The sequence below is a fragment of the Microcebus murinus genome, chromosome 10, assembly GCF_040939455.1.
Source record: "Microcebus murinus isolate Inina chromosome 10, M.murinus_Inina_mat1.0, whole genome shotgun sequence".
Taxonomy (NCBI): Eukaryota; Metazoa; Chordata; class Mammalia; order Primates; family Cheirogaleidae; genus Microcebus; species Microcebus murinus.
The window spans coordinates 21,975,183-21,995,272 of NC_134113.1; the positions used below are offsets into that span (position 1 = coordinate 21,975,183).

The 20,090-nt window shown below is 40.7% G+C and overlaps 1 protein-coding gene, 1 long non-coding RNA gene and 1 other non-coding gene across 4 annotated transcripts; 1 reads left to right on the plus strand and 2 right to left on the minus strand.

The window, feature by feature from the left end:
• The first annotated feature begins 1,270 nt into the window (after nt 1-1,270).
• LOC142873455 (uncharacterized) lies at nt 1,271-5,600 on the plus strand. Its single transcript, XR_012921501.1, has 2 exons — nt 1,271-4,866; nt 5,051-5,600. It is a non-coding gene; the product is annotated as an uncharacterized LOC142873455 (long non-coding RNA).
• On the minus strand, nt 5,259-11,839 carry SLC25A3 (solute carrier family 25 member 3). 2 transcript variants are annotated; one of them, XM_012787623.2, is made up of 8 exons: nt 11,708-11,839; nt 11,310-11,470; nt 9,643-9,764; nt 8,068-8,247; nt 7,351-7,532; nt 6,650-6,822; nt 5,681-5,791; nt 5,259-5,598 (listed from the first exon to the last, which is right to left on the minus strand). In XM_012787623.2, exons 2-8 carry the CDS (start codon nt 11,464-11,466, stop codon nt 5,438-5,440), a joined length of 1,086 nt encoding a protein of 361 aa, XP_012643077.1. In that variant the 5' UTR covers nt 11,467-11,470; nt 11,708-11,839; the 3' UTR covers nt 5,259-5,437. The 2 variants fall into 2 exon arrangements, with proteins under 2 accessions (XP_012643077.1, XP_012643076.1); XM_012787622.2 differs by lacking the exon at nt 9,643-9,764 and adding an exon at nt 9,934-10,058.
• On the minus strand, nt 6,894-7,134 carry LOC142873621 (small nucleolar RNA SNORA53). Its single transcript, XR_012921614.1, has one exon. It is a non-coding gene; the product is annotated as a small nucleolar RNA SNORA53 (small nucleolar RNA).
• Nucleotides 11,840-20,090: the final 8,251 nt, after the last annotated feature.

The window sequence follows — 20,090 nt, forward strand, 5'->3', positions numbered from 1 at the left end:
CAGAACTTATTTCTCACTGTTCTAGAGCCAGGGAAGTCCAGATCAAGGTGCCTGATGGGTTCAGCATCTGGTGAGGGCCTGCTCCTCAGTTCATAGCAACTTCTAGCTGTGTCCTCATACGGTAGAAGGGGCAAGGCAGCTCTCTATGAACTCTTTTATTTTTTTTTAATTTATTTTTTTAGAGATGGGGTCTCACTTTGTTGCCCAGGCTGAAGTGCAGTGGCACAATCAGCTCACTGTAATGTCAAATTCGTGAACTCAAGCAATCATCTATGGGGCCTCTTTTATAAGGGCACAAATCTAATTCATGAGGGCCCCTCTCCCTCATAACCTAATCACCTCCCAAATGCCTCACCTAAGATCTCAACATGGATTTTGGGAAGACATAAACATTCAGACCATGTCAAATAGCTTACCTAAAATGGGGTAGGGAAGTGGCATCTAGAGCAGAGTTCTCGGGGGTGGTATGGATCACAGGGGTGTGCCAAGCCCAGACAGGGGCCTTGCCTTACAGCAGCACAACTCATGTGTGATGATGATGTGACCAGAAACAGCCAAACTAGAGAAGGAGGTTCTACCATTTAAAACAGCATTAGCAATTCCAATTATAGAAAAAGCTAGAAAATGCAAACTATAGAGACAGAAAATAGATCAGTGTTTGCCTGGTGTATTAGAATTCTCCAGAGAAACAGAAACAAGAGGGGTTATATGTCTATGTAGATAGATTATATGAATTGGCTCACACAATTATGGAGACCAAGAAGTCCCACAATCTTTTGTTTGCAAGATGAAGAACCAGGAAAGTCAGTGTTGTAATTGTTATATTTCAGTCCTTTTTGTTCTATTGAGACCAAATGGATTGGATGGTGCCCACCCACATTGGTGAGAGTGGTTTTCTGTACTCAGTCCACCAATTCAAATGCTAATCTCTTCTGAAAGCACCCTTACAGATACACCCAGAGATAATGTTTTACTGGCTATCTGGGCATCCCTTAGCCCAGTCAAGTTGACACATAAAATTAACCATCACACCTAGGGTTAGAGATGGGGGGAGGTATAGATTATAAAGAGGCACAAGGAAATTTAGGGGAGTGAAGAATATTATCTTGATTGTGATATTTTCACAGGTATATATGTGTGTCAAACTCATCAAATTGTACACCTTAAATATGTGCAGTTTATTGGATATCAATCATTCATCAATAAATTTTTCAAGTACAATATAATAACCTTAAAAAAACCCATAAAAAAAAAACCCACACAGCATTAGATACAGTTTCCAATGCCTAGCATGAAGGGTATCCAGGTTCACAGAGCTGGTTACCTCAAAAAGAAAAGTTTATGAATTTTTATACCAGAGTGGCTCATCCCCAACTCTTGATCTCCATGACCACTGAGGTGGGGGAAGGAGCAAGACAGTTCCTGACTAGGTTGTGGGAGCCTGAAAGGCTTTGCAAAGCCTCAGCAGGGTTCAGAAGTTGCTTTTCTGACCACTAGGGAGAGCCACTGGTAGGAGGGTCAGGACAAGCCCTGATCATGGGGGAGGGGGCTAAATGCTTGTATGCTAAGGCCCTGGGCTGGGTCCTTTCCAACCCTATCCAGAAATGCAGCTTTTCTGTGGGGAGGGGTAGGCGTTCTCCTAAATGGCCACTCCTTGGTCCTGACACACCAAGTCAGTAAATGCTGTAAAGAGTGCAAATTGACCTCCCTGTCAGTAGGTGGTGCTAGCCAGATGAAACAAACTGCGATGTTGATTTTGGGTCCTGTAACTGGCTCTGGTCCCTCAGGAGAAGCACTCGAAGGCCCCAGGTGGTGGGTGGGCCCTGGAACTTCCAAGTGAGTCCCTATTCTCTGCCACAGCAAAGGCATGTAGGGGAGTATGGCTGGGCAGGGTTGGCGTGGGTGAGCATGGCCAGTCTCTACGGAAGCTGGCAAGGTAGCTGTTTTGGCAGGGGTCAAAGATCTGCTCCCAGTTTCTAGGCAGAGCCGCCACTGAGAGGCTGCAGTGGCCCACCCAACCAGTACCTGCCTGTGGAGGTAGGTCTGTCTGAGATTCACAAACTGGCTGTCTGCAGTGGGCCTCACTCCTCTTCACCCTCCTTTGCTTCAGTCTCCCCTCACCCAGGACCCACCAGCAGGAGCTCAAGCCAGGCGAACTCCCCCACGACTGCAACTGCACTGTTGCCAGGAGGTTCCCGCCCAGGGTCGAGGCCTGAGGTGAGAGTGCAGCCCTCCCGTGGGGGAAGAGGTGCCCAGCGAGCACACTGCAGCTAGGACCCACACCACACTCTCCCCCAGATCTGCCCGGGTGGGCTCCCTCACCTCCCAAAACCAAGAGCAAACCCTGACCACGCCAGGAAGAAGCATGCTGGTCCCAAGTTGCCTACGCGGGGTACCTAATGGCACCACCAGGCAAGCAGCTCTAGGGAGGGCTGGCAAATAGGGAGCTCATAGTCTGAACACAACTTCAGTCCACTCCAAGATCCAAAGAGGAAAAGCCTGAGCCCCACTCTCTCTGAAAGTCTTGGTGTAGTGGCTCAATTTTCTCTCATGGCAGCTGTGGGTGGGTGAGGGAAGGAGAGGAAAAGAGTCTGTATAGATGAATGCTAGCACTCTGGTCATCTCTGACCCTCTCTTGGGGAGGCAGTCTGCCCAGAATCTAAAGTCACACAGCTCACCCAAGACCTACTGCAGCCCTGTGGCTCCTGCAGTCTGGGCAGGAGCTGGGTAATGTCTGTGGGACAACCTGAGAAGTTGAAGCACCTTAGGGAAGACAAAAGAGCACAATGGGTGAAGAAGCAATATGGTGCTTGCCATCCTAGCTTGGGTCTGTAGGGGCAGGAAGTGCTCCAGGTGGGCTGGGAGCCTGGTGCCTTGTCCACAAGGAGTTCCCAGATTACTGGCAACAGCAGCCTCTGGGCTGGTGTGGGCAGAAAGTCTCTCCAGCAGCTCAGGAAGCCAGCGACTCAGATGTCCAAGCCTCTCAAGTGTTTGATCTTTGCCGATACCTTGCTCCTTCTCGTTCTGCACCTCAACTTCTTCCCCTGGAGTCTCCCTAGGGCTCTGGCACCCTTCCTTCAGAACATCTGATCTACGTCTGTCTGTTCATTTTTTCTCTTTCATCTGAAACTTCTTACTGAGATGCTCTAGCAGCTGGTATCTCCAGTCAGCCATCTTGCCCTGTATTGTCCTGAAGTTTTTAGATCCATGGTCCACTTTTGGGTTGGCTGCACTAATATATTCAATATTTCCCACTTGCTCTTCTTTTTACACCTGCAACTCTTTTTCTCTACAGAACAGGTAAAATAAGGTTGGAATTGTTAGGGTGGAGACTTAGGAGGAAGGAGCTCACAGTGTGGGTAGAGAAAAATTTCTCCAAAGTTTAGGACAGAGTTTATTTTACTCTTCCAGAGGGAAAAAGGCCAACACAGAAGTGAAAAAGAGGGAGATGATGTTGGCAGAGAGAACCAGGTATTCAAGCGTTTTATTCAGGGGTTGTAAAAGTTAAGATTATGGCTGTGGCCAAATCAACAGGGTGCTATGAATTGTTGTATACACTCTTTTTCTTCTTAGTGGCAGACAGATAACAGAAGCAGCTGCATTTCCTTTTGAGACAGACTTATCACTTGATTGTGATCATCATTTGCCTTTGAGATATAGTTTTGGACAGAACTGAGGTCTTAAGTTCACACACCTGAACTCTGTTCAGGAACTCAAGAACTCCTCAAGGTTGTAAAAACAGATTCTAAAAAGACAGTTTCTAGCAAATGTAAAGGAAAAGACTTAAATTTGCTTTCAGTCTGCTGGACTCTTTTTAGATGTGAAAAGAGTCAGCTAGGGAAAAAGAGCCAGCAGGGAGAGCTCATGATTAATTTTAGCCCTTATCATGGGTTAAATAATTTTTTTGTTATTTCACTGCCAAAGTCATCCTTTCAGGAACCTTCAACAAGACCAGTGATGATGATATGAAGAAGTTAACATGCATCCAGAAACATTTGGCATCTAAATTTAGTTCATGGATCTTACTATATGAGTTTCATGAGGCCCCCATCTGTATATTTTACATAGAAATGGTTAACCCTCCCAGATAATATAACCAAGGCCTCAAGGCAAAATGTAACATTTGAAAAATAGAATATTATAGATTGGGCTTTTATACTTCCAAACCAAACGTACGGGAAAACTAAACAAAGACAGGATTACTTTCTAGAAGCCTTTAAAAAATGTTTGTGCTTAAAGCTACAATCAAATCTCAGATGGCTGAGTAGAATGCTTTTTTCCCTAGTGTAATTCATCTAGTTCAGCCATCAATCAGTACCTTTCTTAAAAACCAGACTGAAAATTACTTTATAGTAAATTTTCTGTAACCTAAAAAATCAGATTTGTGTGAAGAGAATTTAGGGTTGCTGAAATGGTTTTCAGCTGTCACTTATTTTGGTCCTTTACTAGGATTCTAAAAATTAGCCAGCGTGGGTTACCTTCATTTACAATTAAAGATTAGTAAATTCATCAACATTAAAAACTAGTACATTGTAAATATTTGAACGTATGTTGAAATTTACTTGTCAAAATAAAACCACAAATGAATATTTATCCATATTTAAATTTAATAAATCAAGTTTTTGAAAATTTTGGGTATGTATCCTAAAAATATAGGACTCTCGTGATAAAACTTGAGACATCACAATTTATGAATAGGGACTGAAATATTCATTCAATGGTTAGTTTGCATGTTTTCCTTAAGGTCTTAATTTACTTAATTCTTTCCAACTATTTTAGAACTAAATAGTTTTTTAAAAACTAGCTTCTAAAATAGACGGGGCATGGAGACTCAAACTTGTAATCCCAGTGCTGTGGGAGACTGAGGCAGGAGGACTGCTTTAAACCAAGAGTTCAAGATCAGCCTGGGCAAGAATAAGACCCTCATCTCTACAAAAAAAGACAGAGTCTTTCTGTTGCCCAAGCAAGAGTACAATCATCATAGCTTACTGTAGCCTCCACCTCCTGGAGTTCAAGCCATCCTCTTGCCTCAGCCTCCCAAGTAGCTGAGACTATAGGTATACACCACCACATCTGGCTGATTTTTTAATTTTATATAGAAATGGAGTCTCACTATTGCCTAGGCTGGTCCGGAACCCCTGGGCTCAAGTGATCCTCCCAGTCTTGGCCTTCCAGAGTGCTAGGATTACAGCGCTGAGCCACCATGCCCAGCCTCTACAAAATTTTTTTAAAAATCAAAAAATGAAATCATAGACAAATCATGAACAGCTGGGTTTATTTCAACAGTAAATTTGGAACTCTTGCCTTAAGCAAGAGTCTACAGTAATTATATCAGGAATAGACAATTTCCTACACTGTCAAATATATAAACATTCCTTTTGTACTTTCTTCAACACTGATCAACAAGCAGATTCAGTCCACATTTGCTCTGATCTATCTACTGAGTTAACCCAAGCTTCTTCTTCAGAGACTCTGGCATCTCAGGTGGAGGAGGGCGAGGAAGCCTGAAGTAGACCTTCACAGAGTCATAGATGAACCACTGCAGTGCAGTCAGAGTACCAATCATGATGATACGGGCAAAGAGTCCCTTCCATACACCTGGTTCAAATAGGAAACATAAATGAAAAAATGCAATATACCCAAAAGTGTTCTTCCTTTAGAGAAAAAAACATCATCTTACCTTTAAATCCAAGTCTCTTGAGGACTTGAGAAGCAGTGCTACCTTTCTCTTTATTCAACACAGACACCACAGAATCAGCAGGGTGAGACACAATTGCACAAAAGACTCCAGCTGAAAAAAGTCAAGATAAATCATCCAATACAGAGTCAGTTAAAAAGAAATTCATATCACAGCCAACTATCTTTTTTCATGACTTTCAATAGTAAAATTTTCTTTAAGTTCTAAAAAAGAAACAAACACACCAATCAGATTTAGGGTGAGAGTGATATGGTTATAATGCAGTCTACCCTATGTAAAATATAACAATCCTTTAAAAGATTCTTTAATTCAGATTTGAGTCAACACTTTCTTCTTATTATATAAAAACTGTGTTCTCATTTGGGCACGGTGGCTCACGCCTGTAATCCTAGCACTCTGGGAGGCCGACGTGGGTGGATCACTTGAGGTCAGGAGTTCGAAACCAGCCTGAGCAAGAGTGAGACCCCATCTCTACTAAAAATAGAAATTGGTCAACTAAAATATATGGAAAAAATTAGCCAGGCATAGTGGCACATGCCTATAGTCCCAGCTACTTGGAAGGCTGAGGCAGTAGGATTGCTTGAGCCCAAGAGTTTGAGGTTGCTGTGAGCTAAGCTGACACCATGGCACTCTAGCCTGGGCAACAGAGTGAGACTCTGTCTCAAAAAATAAAAATAAAAACTTTGTTCTCAATTAAAAAAAGGTGCAGCAGTCAGATCAATAGATTCTCAAGCCTAATAATGACATATCAAAACAATCATGCTAACCATAAAACATCCTTTAAGGAACTAATCAGGAAGTACTTATGAATCCTGTAGGGAATATAAAATGTTATGGGAAGAAAAAACTGCTTTACAAACTGTAGAATATTTTTCCCTCAACAAAATAGGCCAGTGATGGAAATGATTTGTCTATAATTTCATAGAAAAATATGTTCTAAATAATTCATACCTATGTAACCTGCCACAAATGTTACAACAAGCTGCTCTGACTTTGTACATTCACTGCGGGGCTTAGGAACCACAAACTTGTACAATGCTTCAACAGTACGTTCAAAGCAGGCAAACTTCATCATGGTGTATGGTATCTGTCTCATCCAGAGAGGAGCAACCCCCTTGTAGAATCTAAGAAATTAGGAGACTTGTTTTACACAGTTGCATACATTCATCTAGCAGAGATTTTCATCATTAACAGAAGTGTCCGCACACCAGTCGAGTCCTGATAGTATAAAATGGCAGCATAACTGCATGTCATTTCTATCAGAACTTTAGACTAACATGCAGGTGTATTTATCTCACATGCCAATGACTCAAGCACCTTTGACTATACAACCAAAAAAGTTGCTGGATGTTTGACTGGAACTACAAGAAACAAGAAGTTTACGGGCAGAACTCAGTTCAAGTTCATCCACAAAGGTGGATCTAAGGAAGCATGTTGTGGCCTGATTACATGAAAATTCTTCACTCTGAATAGATCATAAGAATTTTAATAAGCCCCTTCCGAAAGTTAATAGTAAATATTTAGGCCAAATATCAAGTTACTTTTAGAATGACAAATGGTCCTTACTTTAACATAAAAAAAAAGATGTGGAAATGAAGTTCCCTTAACATGAATATTTTTATAATAAAAATTTTAAGCAAGTGTTTACTTACGCATTTAGGCCTTCTTCCTTATACATTTTGGGAGCTGCATCCCTCAATGTGTTGGCATAACCTGGTTGGGTTTGAATTCGAACCTTAGTAGCTTCCATAGGAGCCAGGGCAATGTCAGCAAAGAATTCAGCACTAGCAGAGGCAGCCAAATATAGTGATGTGCGCCAGAGATAGGTGTTCTCCTAAAATGCAAAACAAGGAGGGATATGAATTGCTGTTGCATTAGCTGTTTTCAATTTTACTTTAAAGTGACAGTTCTAGGAAACAAGTAAACGTTAGACGTTTTAAAAGTATTTCTCATCACACAATCCGCGGGTAACACACGAGACCAAATGTGTTGTCTCTCATAACTTCCTTAATCAAATGCATAACTATAGTACAATGTAAACATTTTTTGAACATCTAGGTGCCAAGTGTAGGTATCCCTCGAATTATACAAAGAAATCCCAGAGACCTTTTCTTTAAAAAACTCAAAATTCAACTCATTTAGAAAACAACACAGTATATTAAAAAGAGCACTGTAATTCAGTGAAATATATTTTCTTTTTCTCATCCTGTGTCTGTTAAAACAGTCTTATGATTTGAGGTATATTGCTGACTTTCTGGGACCATTTTTTCTGCTCTAAAACAAACAACATGGTGAGACAAAAACTCAAGATCCCTTTTGGTCTCAAAGTTGAACACTCAGTACTTTCAATTTCAAAGTTAATGACATACCTCTCCAAGCATGTTGCTATACAAGACTTTAAATACTTCATAAAAGCCAAACTTGCAGAGTCCTTGCAAGGAGTAGCCAATGAAAGTCGGAGCCCATCCTTTAGCCAATCCACGAACACCATCCTCCTTAAGTGTAACTGAGAATCCATTAAATATGCCCTTGTACTTTTGGGGGTCCACCTTTTTTAAAACAAGAAAAATAATTAAATGCACCAAAAAGCTAACATGTCTCATAATATTTAGTTTCACTATCAGTTTTTGTTTTGGTTTTAAAATAAATTTCAATAACTACACAAAAGATAAATACAGTAGTCCCCCCTTATTCAAGGATTCAATTTCTGCCGTTTCAGCTACCTGACATCAACCACTGTCTAAAATATACTGAGTGAAAGCAACCACATTCACTTAACTTTTATTGGTTATTGTTAACCTTTTACTGTGCATGATTTATAAATTAAACTTTATCAATGATATGTATGTACAGGAGAAAACATAGGGTCCCATACCATCAGAGGTTTCAGGCATCCACTGAGGTTCTTGGAATGTATCCCATGCAGATAAGGGGGGACTACTGTGTAAGTTCACTGCATATCAGCTTAATGTCTATGATTATTTTTATAAATGGAAACTTTTATACATTAAGGTCTAGCTTTAAGTCAGACTTAAGTCTTGGAGGGATAGTTAAAAGGGTAAAATTTGAACAAAAATACATACTAAACATAACGACTTAAGAGATTTCTTACTACCCAACTCCTATTACTTTTAAAAAATTAAAGCTACTGTCTAAATAATAGATAAGTCTGTATTCTTGATATTTGCTAATCCTTTAAATAGATTATATCAAAGTTTTGTAACCATTAAACAATCAAACTAAATACAAGTTAAAAAGGTACATCAACATAATGAGAATCTGTCTTTTGACTTAACATAAATTCACTTCGAGAGACATGCATAATTATGTTTTAGCAAAGGTATATTTCATATCCACTCTATTAACTAATGGTAAAAAAAAGCTTATCTCACTATTTCTGCCAGTACTAAAAGGGCTGGTATACATCACCTTCCTCTCTCTCCTAATATTTCACCTTCCTTTCTTTTAGGTAAGTAGACTTCTAATCCTGTTTGGAACAAATAAATTTTTGATGTCTGATTATTTTTGTTTCAATAAACCTAATTAAAAGATATTCAAATTATTAAAAATTTTATGTAAATATAAAGAGGCTATGTTCACAAAATTTTCATACTAAGATTTTAAGAGTATTTTAAAGAAATCTACATGTACTCTTTGCCTTAGCCTTACTAACAGATAAGGGACATGAAGTTACTTCACATAATGCAAAGAGCCATTTACAGCCAGAGTCTGACAGTGAATAATCTACCCCCACAAAAGAGACATTTCTTGGATTCAAAATAAAGACCACAAGTTAAAGAAATTCAGGTGTGGTTTCCTACTGAACTTTCTAGCAGCTATGTGATGTCTTCAAATTCTCACTTGTGAAGTGCTTTAAGATTGTTAATATTTAGAATTAGGTAATGCATGAAAGATATTTTCAGTGTTGTCACTTCAATACAAACCTGCATACGGCATTTCACTAAATCCAGGGGAACGACAGCAGTGTGTGTCAGACCACAACTTAAGACCCCACCAAAGCCACACAGTGCATAATACTTCATGGAGCCAAATTCACAACTGTACTCTGTAATAAGACAAGACACACCATGCATTTTAAAATAAAACTCATGTTACTGATCATCAACTTACCTCCTGCATAGTTAGGTTTCCACACGGCTTGTTAGTAGAGGACTACATCTTACAATTTAAGTCATGCTTCAACAATATGCTCTAGTCCAGCATGCAAAACAAACCTGCATTCTGCATTTAACCAGATCTAGAGGAACCAATGCTGTATGTGTTGTGCCACAGCTAATAATTCCTCCAAGTCCACAAAGGATAAAGAATCTGCCAGATCCATATTCACAGCTATACTCCTCTGTTTGATTGGGAAAAAAATCAAATAAGTATTACTTTGGAGATGACTAAGGCCATAGGAATGAAAGAAAACTTTATTTCCCTGTGAAACAGTACTGTCATAGCCAAATAGCTCTCGTCACAATTAAATGGCTAAAAAATTCACTGCCAAAATCAGATCATTTAAAAATTATGAGGGTTCTATATCTGTGAGATACTAATAAGCCATATTCATTTTTAAAAAGTTTTCTACACTAATAGCTTTTACAATTAAAATCAGACTTCAAATTATTAACTGCTGATAACAGTACAATTCTGAGAACACTCAACATGTAAAGTCTGCAAACTTCGAAGTTCATGCCAGCCACTAATTAATACTATCCCCAATTATGAACCCCTATAACACAAAAATAGGTACACATAAATTCCTGCAAAGACATTTAATACACAAATGACGTCAGCTTTAACTTTTAAAATGGAAAGACAGAATGATAATGCAAGGATCAGAGAAGCACATGAATGATTTTTTTTTAAAAAATTCGATTTTACAGGCACAATGTAGATAACATTTTCAGGATTCCTACAATTCGGTTTTCAGGTTTCTCTGAATATAAACTCAACTAGGATTTAAAAAAAAAACACAAGTTAAAACTGGGCCCAACCATCACAAATCCCAAAAGATGCCCACCAATTACCTCCTTCCTACAGCCTACCTGGGGCTGCGAAGAGTCTCTTCAGCCAGTCGCATTAGAACAAGAGACCCAGTTATCTCATATACAACTATGTGGAAAGATGATTTACCTGGCGTCAGCTAATACAAAACTTAGGAAATACTTAAGGGAGGAGTACTTTCAAGAAAATTAAAGCCAAATCAAAGAACAGGTAATACAGTTAAAACTGTGGGTGGCCAGTGTTCAGGAAGGGAACTTTACCCCATACTTTGCTGACCAATAAATAGTCCGCTGCCCAAGCGGTCTCAGGCGGAGAAGATAAGGAGCTAGTCACAGCCTCTCCGCCTCTACTCCCTCCGGGACGTGGAGGTCACTACGGGACCTGGACCAAGGCCCTTCCACGCCCTTGAGGGAGGGCCAAGGACCGGAGACTGGCCCAGGGCGGAGAGGGCTGACATCCCAGGGCAAGCAACTGGGCGCCGTCCTACGGTGCGACAGGCTGGGCGCGTCCTTTCCTGTCCTCCAGGCTGGGCCCAGGCCTCGAAGGTAGAGCGGACCACAAATGGGCCTAATGAGCGTACTGGTGCAGGGTCTGATCTCACCTTCAACCGCGGCGGCTGCCAGGTTGCGAGAGCGGCTAGGCGGGGCCGTGGGCCCGGAGGGGCAGCTGCGGGGGCCCGCGAGGCCATCGTGCACCAGCTGCAGGTGTGGTGCGTTGAAGGGGTTCGCCCGCGCCAGGTGCGCCACGGACGAGAACATCTTCCTAGGGGACGAGGGAGCGGCGGTTAGAGGACAGGCAAGGTGGCAGTTAATGTCACCGGCGCCCTGGGACCCCAACTGGGGCCTTTTTCCTCTTTTTCCTCCGCGCCCTTGAAGAGGTCAAGACTGCCTTTCCGAAAGAAGCCGCGCCCGACTGGGCCCACAGCCAAAGCAGGGGCCCCAGAGGGGATTTGGGCTCCGCTCCCCGCACCCACCACGAGGAAGGCCCGGCCACACTCACTCCCTAAGATGGCGAAGACCCAACCACTCCCTTGGAAAGGCTGCGGCTCACAGAGGCCGAACGTCCTCCGGGCCCTCAGATCTGTGCCCTTCGCCAGTCGTCAGCGTGACGCACTTAGCGCATCGCTACAGGCACGCGTCTCCCATTGGCGGAAAAGAGCGCCGAGGCCGCAGCGTCATCGCGTTCTCCTAGCAACCGTATCCCCGCCCCTGTCCGCTCCAGCCCTTCCGGCACGGCTTGTGCGCAGGAGGATTCGTTCCGCGCAGGCGCGCATTCCGGGCCGGGCTATTGAGTTGGTGTCAGGCTGGTGACCAACTTTTTTTTGTCCCTTCACCTTCAGGTGTGTCTCTCCTTGACTCGGGCTTCAGTTCTCCCCACTTCAGTGAGGAGGGTGAGCCGCACCCCATAGTAGACACTTAAAAAACAAAACAAAACACGAATGTTTGATGATACAATTAGGTGTTGCGGTTAGAACGTCACTGCAGAATACTATGTCACAACTTTTGCCATTACAGTACTTTGTAAAAGTGTCATCCATTGACATTAAACATAGGCATGTCTGCATTTTTCATCAGGCTTCAGGAGAATATTTTAAAAGGAAATGTGCAGCAAGAACTAATTAGACAACATAGCTTGCTGCTTTATGACAATCGTCTATTATAACACATTAAAACATTCAATAAATGCTTAACCTGGGGTGTTACAGAGATGAACTAGAGCGAAAGTGACAATGGATTTTTTTTGTGTGTGTGATTTTTAGAAATCTTAGATTCAGCTAAAGAGGGAGGGACCTGTTTAGTCGGGGAGAGTTTAATAGGGTCAAACCTGTTAAAATTCTGGCTCTTTCATTTTCCCAGCTCTTAATAAATTAATCTTAGGGCTGGGCGCGGTGGCTCACACCTGTAATCCCAGCACTCTGGAAGGCCCAGGCGAGCGGATCACTCAAAGTCAGGAGTTCGAAACCAGTCTGAGCAAGAGCAAGACCCCCGCCTCTACTAAAAATAGAAAGAAATTAATTGGCCCACTAAAAATATATAGAAAAAAAAAATTAGCTGGGCATAGTGTCACATGCCTGTAGTCCCAGCTACTTGGGAGGCTGAGGCAGGAGGATTGCTTGAGCCCAGGAGTTTGAGGTTACTATGAGCTAGGCTAACGCCATGGCACTATAGCCCAGGCAACAGAGTGAGACTCTGTCTCAAAAAAATAAAAAATAAAAAAATAAATAATAAAATAAACTAATCTTGGAAATTTACTTTGTTTCTATGAACTGGTTTAATTTATTTATTTTAGAGAGGGGGTGGACCAGACACAGGGGTGGGAAGGCATCTAACTCTGTTACCAAGGCTTGCATGCAGTGGCGCCATCATAGCTCACAGCCACCTCAAACTCGTGGGTTCAAGTGATCCTCCAGCCTCATCTTCCAAGGTGCTGGGAATGCAGGCATGAACCACCCCGCCAGGAATGAACCTGTTTCTTAAATGTAAGATTGGAGCAGGGCTGGACTCATGGGCTTGCTACTGGTACAGTGATGCTTGGTTTGATGCCCTGCTGTCACCATTTTAACATTTTAATAAATTTATGAACAAGGGGCCCCACTTTTTAAATTTTGCATTGAGCCCTGCAAATTATATATCTGGTCTTGGATGGGAGTAATACCTACTTTGCAATGTTTATAGGAACTCAATGAGATCATGTCTAAAAGTCTACAAAAGATGTTCTGTTAAAAAAAAAAAAGCTATTATTCAGTCAAGATTTTAAAACTCTCCCACTTAACCTGCTTCAAGAATAGGACTACCACCTAAAATATTACAAGTGGGTGAATGTGTATGAAAAGGGCCCTTAGGTAAGGCCCAGTGCAATATACAAAGTTGTAAGAATGAGATAGACAATTACGAAGGCACAGATCAAATTTTCATGGACTTATCAACAAGGCTCTCAGAGGAACCTGGAAAATGTTCATGTCCTCAAGTATGGTGGTCTGCTTTTGAACCAGGTTCTAAATAGGTGTAATCTCAGTCACATCCATGGAAATGACAGCAACCTGAACTTCTTTGTGACACACAGGTAGAACTTGGACGTTTAGGAAGTGTGCGTCTGATTAGAGCTGCTTTGCAGGGAGGACAAAGTGTTAACTTACAGGCATGCATCACCTGCCCACGAGCTAAGAAGAGCTGGGATTATAGCCATCGTGTTCTCCTGGCAACCCTGTCCCCACTCCGACCGGCCCTGCCCTTCTGGCCCAGCAAAAGTTCCAGGCAGAATTCCAGAGGGTTCAGAAGGGGAGTAGTGCAGATAAAGCTGAAAAAGTGCACCAACACCTGCTTGTGCAAAGCCTCACATACCAGACTGAGGAGTCTTATCTTATCATGTAGAATGTAGACAGACATGCTCTCTCATGCGTTTTCTCTCTTTCTCTCTGTTAATTCTACTTAATGGTACTTTTCTGATTTAAAAATGTTTTATCATGAAATATCCAAATATTATATAAAAATATATGACTGTAATGAATCTTCCTATTTCCTTCCCCCAGTGCCAGATAATATTGTTTCAGTTTGTTGCAAATTTTTCTGCTGGGGTATATGATAGCCTTCACCATGGTGCTGCATTTGCATCCCCCCAGAACTCAGAGAAGTTGCTGGAGGAGATCCAGTGGTAGCTGAAGGAGTTGGGGGCCCAGCTCCTATACCAGGTCAAGAAGGGTGACCTTCAGAATATAATGGCTATTGCTCCACTTACACCTTCCAAATCCTGCACAGATGTCTGTTGTAGCTAACCCAAACCCAAAACTCTACAGGGAAAGGAATTCTGAGAAATGTAGTTCTAGCTTAGCTAAATTGACCCATATGGTAAAAAAGCACCATAATCCATGCCTTGTCAACTTGACATCAATGCATACCTCTTTTAATCATAAATAACTTCCAAATAAGCAATAAACAGCAAAATTAGGCTTCTGCCTAACACGATGTAGCTCTCCCTTATATGACTGTAAACACAATAACCCTCTCCCCAAAAGAAAATACAAAATTATTTTATCTATCATTGGGTGATGTTCATTCTAGCTGAATGTACTCTTCTAGCTAATCACACTCCTTTTTTTGTAGCCTATAGCATAAATGCCAAGATATAAGATTAAATATTGTACTATTAATATATCTTATGTTCAATAGTAAGAGAATAGGAGAGGGAAAGAAAAGAAAAAATGGTTAACATATGCACAAAAATGTATTCATATCAAATAAGCATTGTGTCACTTTCTTAAAAGTAGGAGGAATTACATACAGCTACCCGATCTTCCCCTTGAAAGGGATAAACTTGACATGCCCCAGACCACTGAATAGTCACCATAGAGAGGTGATCAGGGTTCTTGAGGACTTGATATAGGGCTGGAGAGTTCACGTACCTCTGAGGTGAGAAAGTGAAGATGTATGTCTGGCTCTACTAGCGAAAGCAAACTGTTTCTGAAAGTCTTTAATAATGGGTAGAGAGAAAAAAGCATTCATTTGCTTAACAGGTACATTCCAGGTGCCAGGAAACAATGTTGATTTTCTTCAGCAACAAAATCACATCTGGAACAGCAGCTGCAATTGGAGTCAACACCTGATTAATAGTAATCCACTATTATTCCCCAAGGTCCATCTGTGTTTCTTCACAGATCAAATAGGCCAGTTGAATGGGGATGTGGTAGGAATCACCAACCCTGTGTCTTCAAAGTCCTTAGTGATGGCATTGAACTCTGCAGTCTCTCCAGGAATGTGCTATTGCTTTCAGTTTAATATTTTGGTAGGTAAAAGCAGTGACTTCCTCTTGGCTTTTCCTATCCTAATAGCCCTCCTTCCTTGGGCTAGGGAACCAGTGTAGGGATTGTACACGTTTTTGAGCATGTTTTTCCCAACTGTACATTTCAGGCCTCTTTGCCTGGGGTTGAACCTGAAATAGCCATAAATCAACAAATATAAAGTTCTCAGTTAAAAAAAGGAATCCCTGCTGATTTGGTCTGCTTCAGACTGATGATGTTTACCTGGTACTTTCATGTACAACTGCAGCTACGGTATACATCATCGGTACACTATACAAAATGGGCCAAGCTTCTTAATTATTAGGGTGGAAAGCTGGACGTTAAGTGAAAATGGGCAGGAACCAACCCTAAATGCACTAAATGCATGGTTTAGTTTATCTCGTGGAGATAAACTGTGCATCTGTCTTTTACCACCTTCAATCTCACTGATGCAGGTGCCTGCAGGAGTCATGGTGCAGGTGCTTATGGGAGCCACGTGCTGCACATGCATCTAGCCTAGACTGGGAGAAACTGAAGAAGAAGATCCAGTAGGAGCTGAAAGAGCTCCAGACCTGGCTACTGCCCCCCACCAAGGAGAGCCAGCAGATGAGCAATGATGTGTGTGAGTCTAGCAGAGGGTGATGGCAGCTGCTTCACTTCTACCTTCCACATCTTCACAAATTTTCCTGTGGCCAATCCTAACCCAGAATCATATAACCCAGAAAGATAAGCAAAATTAGGGTTGTTAGAATTTGAGATGTTATAGAGATAGGACATTCAAGTAGAACTTTGCCAACGGGTGTTTGTAAACTTAGAAGTTTACAAACTGGAAGTCAAGGATACCCTTGCAGATTTGAGGATCATCCTTTCCATGGAGAATCACAAGAAAATTCTTAAATAATTCCTGGCACAGCCATGAAATAAAGGGATCTAATAAATTAGGCAACGTAGACCAACAACCCTTTTCATTAACTGCTGAGGGAAAAAAGTATAACATCTACTAACACCTTAGTTATTATTTTTATTTTTTTGATTAAGAATCTTGTTTGCTTGGGGGTTTTTTTGTTTTTTTTTGTTTGTTTGTTTGTTTGTTTTTGAGACAGAGTCTCGCTTGTTGACCAGGCTAGAGTGAGTGCCGTGGCGTCAGCCTAGCTCACAGCAACCTCAAACTCCTGGGCTCAAGCAATCCTTCTGCCTCAGCCTCCCGAGTAGCTGGGACTACAGGCATGCGCCACCATGCCCGGCTAATTTTCTATATATATTAGTTGGCCAATTAATTTCTTTCTATTTTTAGTAGAGATGGGGTCTTGCTCTTGCTCAGGCTGGTTTCGAACTCCTGACCTTGAGCAATCCGCCTGCCTCGGCCTCCCAAAGTGCTAGGATTACAGGCGTGAGCCACCGCGCCCAGCTTTGTTTGTTTGTTTTTTAATGGGGCCACAATTTCCATTCTGGTCAGTGTTAAAATGTGAAACTGTCAAACATACCCATCCTTTTTTGGAAGGGTATCGTAGGTTAAGCCTTGACAGTAAGACTAGGGGCAATGGCCCTTACCAAAGGCCACCCCAAGAGAGCAAGCCCAGATCTGGAGCTGAGGTTCAGACTCTTAAAGTCACCCATCTTTGTGCAGGGGGCTGAAAGCTGTGAAAGTTATACTTGCATATTCAGGAACTTTGTACCTTATAGGGAATAAAAGACACGTGGATGGTTTTGTCTAGTGTCTATAGTCTTGATATCTTAAAATATCCTTCCTTCTGCAATTAAAATCATAAAGTATGGTTTGTCCCAGAGTGGGGAGGCATATCTAGATAAAGAAGACCCTAAAATAGCCACCATAGAAGGTAGAGGCATATGTGGCAACTTCAGTCACTCGATGGCTAAAATCCGTAAACCTAACAGCTTTTAAGTAAGGCCTGGCCATCACAAGTAGAAGTTCCCAAATCTGCTTTCTCATCAGAGCTCCTGGGGAGACACAAACATTCTCAGGCTTCAAAAGACTCCACTTTACTAAGTCTGATAAGGAGTCCTGGAATCCCTCATTTTTTTAAAGATCCCCAGGTCATTCTTGTAGTCAGCCATGTCTGGGAACCAGGATCTGAGGAATTCCAAGATAGGCATGAGTGATATAACCTGTGGAATGAGCTTGGCAGGAGCTTCCCACCTGTAAAAGGAGACAACATCCAGAATTTCCTGGTTTGTTATAGCTATAAAGCGCTCAGCTGCCAAAAGGGAATCCCTGCTGATTTGGGCTGCTTTAGATTGACTGTGTTCACTTTTCTTCTTTCATGTGCAACTACGGCTACCTAGTGTACATCATCAGCACACTATACAAAATGGGGCAACTTCTTAATTATGTAAGAGATATAAAAGGTGGCAGGGGAATATAAGCCGCTCAAAGATGAACATGTATAGTCATGGGCTTGGTAACATACAGAAGATTTTAGGGAGAAATATAAAGGCCTGAAAAAAAAATCAGTAAATATTAAATAGTGAATATAAAGCAAAAGGATTAAGGTTCACTAAAAAGAGTAGAAATAGCTCTGTTCATCCTTAGAGATACGGGATGGAGTACATCTAACATGTAAGTTTCTATTTATGCCCTGGGTCATTATGAACTGAAATGTATTACATAGTTTTGTCATAATTCAAACCTCATAGATTTATGATATTTTTGCTGTAGATACTAAGAGGTCTACTCACAAATGGGTACAATGCAATTGCAGTGAGTCCTAAATGAAATTTAAATTTGCAAATGTAATGAAACTTCAAGAAAAATTCTTTTAATTTGCTATTATATTTCTAAATTTGGAAGGTAGTCAGTTGGGAAGGAATAGCTTTGGGGAACCAAACATATTTTTCAGAGAGCAGTAGCTTCAAATGTTAGTGGAATTAACTGACAGGCTTTATTCTTCTAAGTGAAACTGAAGATTGCTTAATTAATTAATCTGCATAGCAGTAGCAATTATTAAAATTTTCTATAATTTGTGCTGCTGCTCTGAAACATTGTGGAAAAGAAACAGTATTTTTCCTCTTTTGGTTTCAATTTTAACATACTTAAATCATTTTTCATTTAAATTACAAAATAGGGGGAAATAAAGATCAAAGTAGACCAACTACCTAATTTACTTAAACAGGGCAGCTTGTGGATCAGAATAACATTCTTGGGTATTTGGATAATCAGATTGTATGTCTGAATTAAGTGAACAAGATTATTAATTTCATTATTTAAATAGTGTGTCTAAAACTTAGGAACCAATTTTCTATTTTAAAAAATATAACTAAACATCTGTAGGCTATGTAAATGAATATAATTTGCTCTTAGAACTATCTAAATTGCTATAATTCTTTTATTTATTTATTCATTTTTTGAGACACAGTCTTGCTCTGTCACCTGGGTAGAGTGCAATGGCGTCATCATAGCTCACCTCAACCTCAAGCTCCTGGGCTCAAGTGATCCTCCTGCCTCAGCCTCCTGAGTAGCTGAGACTACAGGCATGTGCCACCATGCCCAGCTAATTTTTCTATTTTTTTGTAGAGATAGGGTCATGCTCTTGTTCAGGCTGGTCTCAAACTCCTGATCTCACGAGATCCTCCCACCTTGGCCTCCCAAAGTACTAGGATTCCAGGCACCGACCACCTTGCTCTGCTGAAATTGCTATAAATTCTATGTTCTCCAGTAGAGTCCAAGATTTCTATACTGTGTTCTTGCACATTTACAAAATTATTCATTATTTTATTACTGTCTTTCAAACCAAGCTGTTGTTTTACAAATTATATACAGTCTGATTGTCTTTATGTATTATTTTTTTCATAATTTTATTACATAAATGAATTTCCCCCTGAGTTATGTGGACAAGCTTTGGTCTTAAACATTAAGAACTTTTCAACACTTTATTTTGCCATGCTGTAGTCCTTCGGCTATTTGTAGTCATTGTTTTTCTAAGACAATCTCCCAGTTAGGTCCAATCTGTCAGAAAATATCTAACCATCCTCTTTTCTTGCCCCTTTGCCAATATACTGAAACTTCTCTATGTAACAGTAATCTAGACAATTTAAACGTTTTCTGGAATACCATTCACTGCAAGAAATATCATTGAAAAAAACTAAAAATAAATCAGAACACGGCAAGGTAATGTCACATATTTTTAAAAATTTGATGAAGCATTTGAAAATTTGCTTTATGACAATGGGTTCAAGGATAATTGAAAAGGAAGTCAGAGACATGTTTTGACTGTTAAAATATTTAATGTAGCATGATTAGTAAAATATGTAAATATGTCTGGGAAAAATAGAAGACAGTCTTTAGATCCCAATATAATAATTAAACACCTAATATATTAGTCAGTCTATATTATATATTTTTTCAATTATTTAATATTTATTGAACCCCTAGTTTAGGGTCCTATGAATATTTCCAAAGTATTATTTTGGGCCTTTCTTCTTTTACAGTCTCTTTCCAGGAATCTCCTTTATTCCCATGGGATCAGCTTTCATCCTTTATAGGAAAATTCCCAATCTTTTATTTCTCATATTTTCTGGTTTTATTTATTTATTTGCTTTCATCTTGAAGTAATTTCAAACTTACAAAAAAGATGCAAGAATAGTACAAAA

Bases quoted from the DNA above. Each gene is read 5' to 3' on its own strand.
- SLC25A3 (XM_012787622.2), bottom strand. From the start codon at position 11,466: ATGTTCTCGTCCGTGGCGCACCTGGCGCGGGCGAACCCCTTCAACGCA. The intron at 10,059-11,309 runs GTGAGATCAGAC...CCAATCAAACAG, and splicing joins GGCAGCCGCCGCGGTTGAAG to AGGAGTATAGCTGTGAATAT. The intron at 7,533-8,067 runs GTATGTCATTAA...TTTGCATTTTAG, and splicing joins ATAGCAACATGCTTGGAGAG to GAGAACACCTATCTCTGGCG.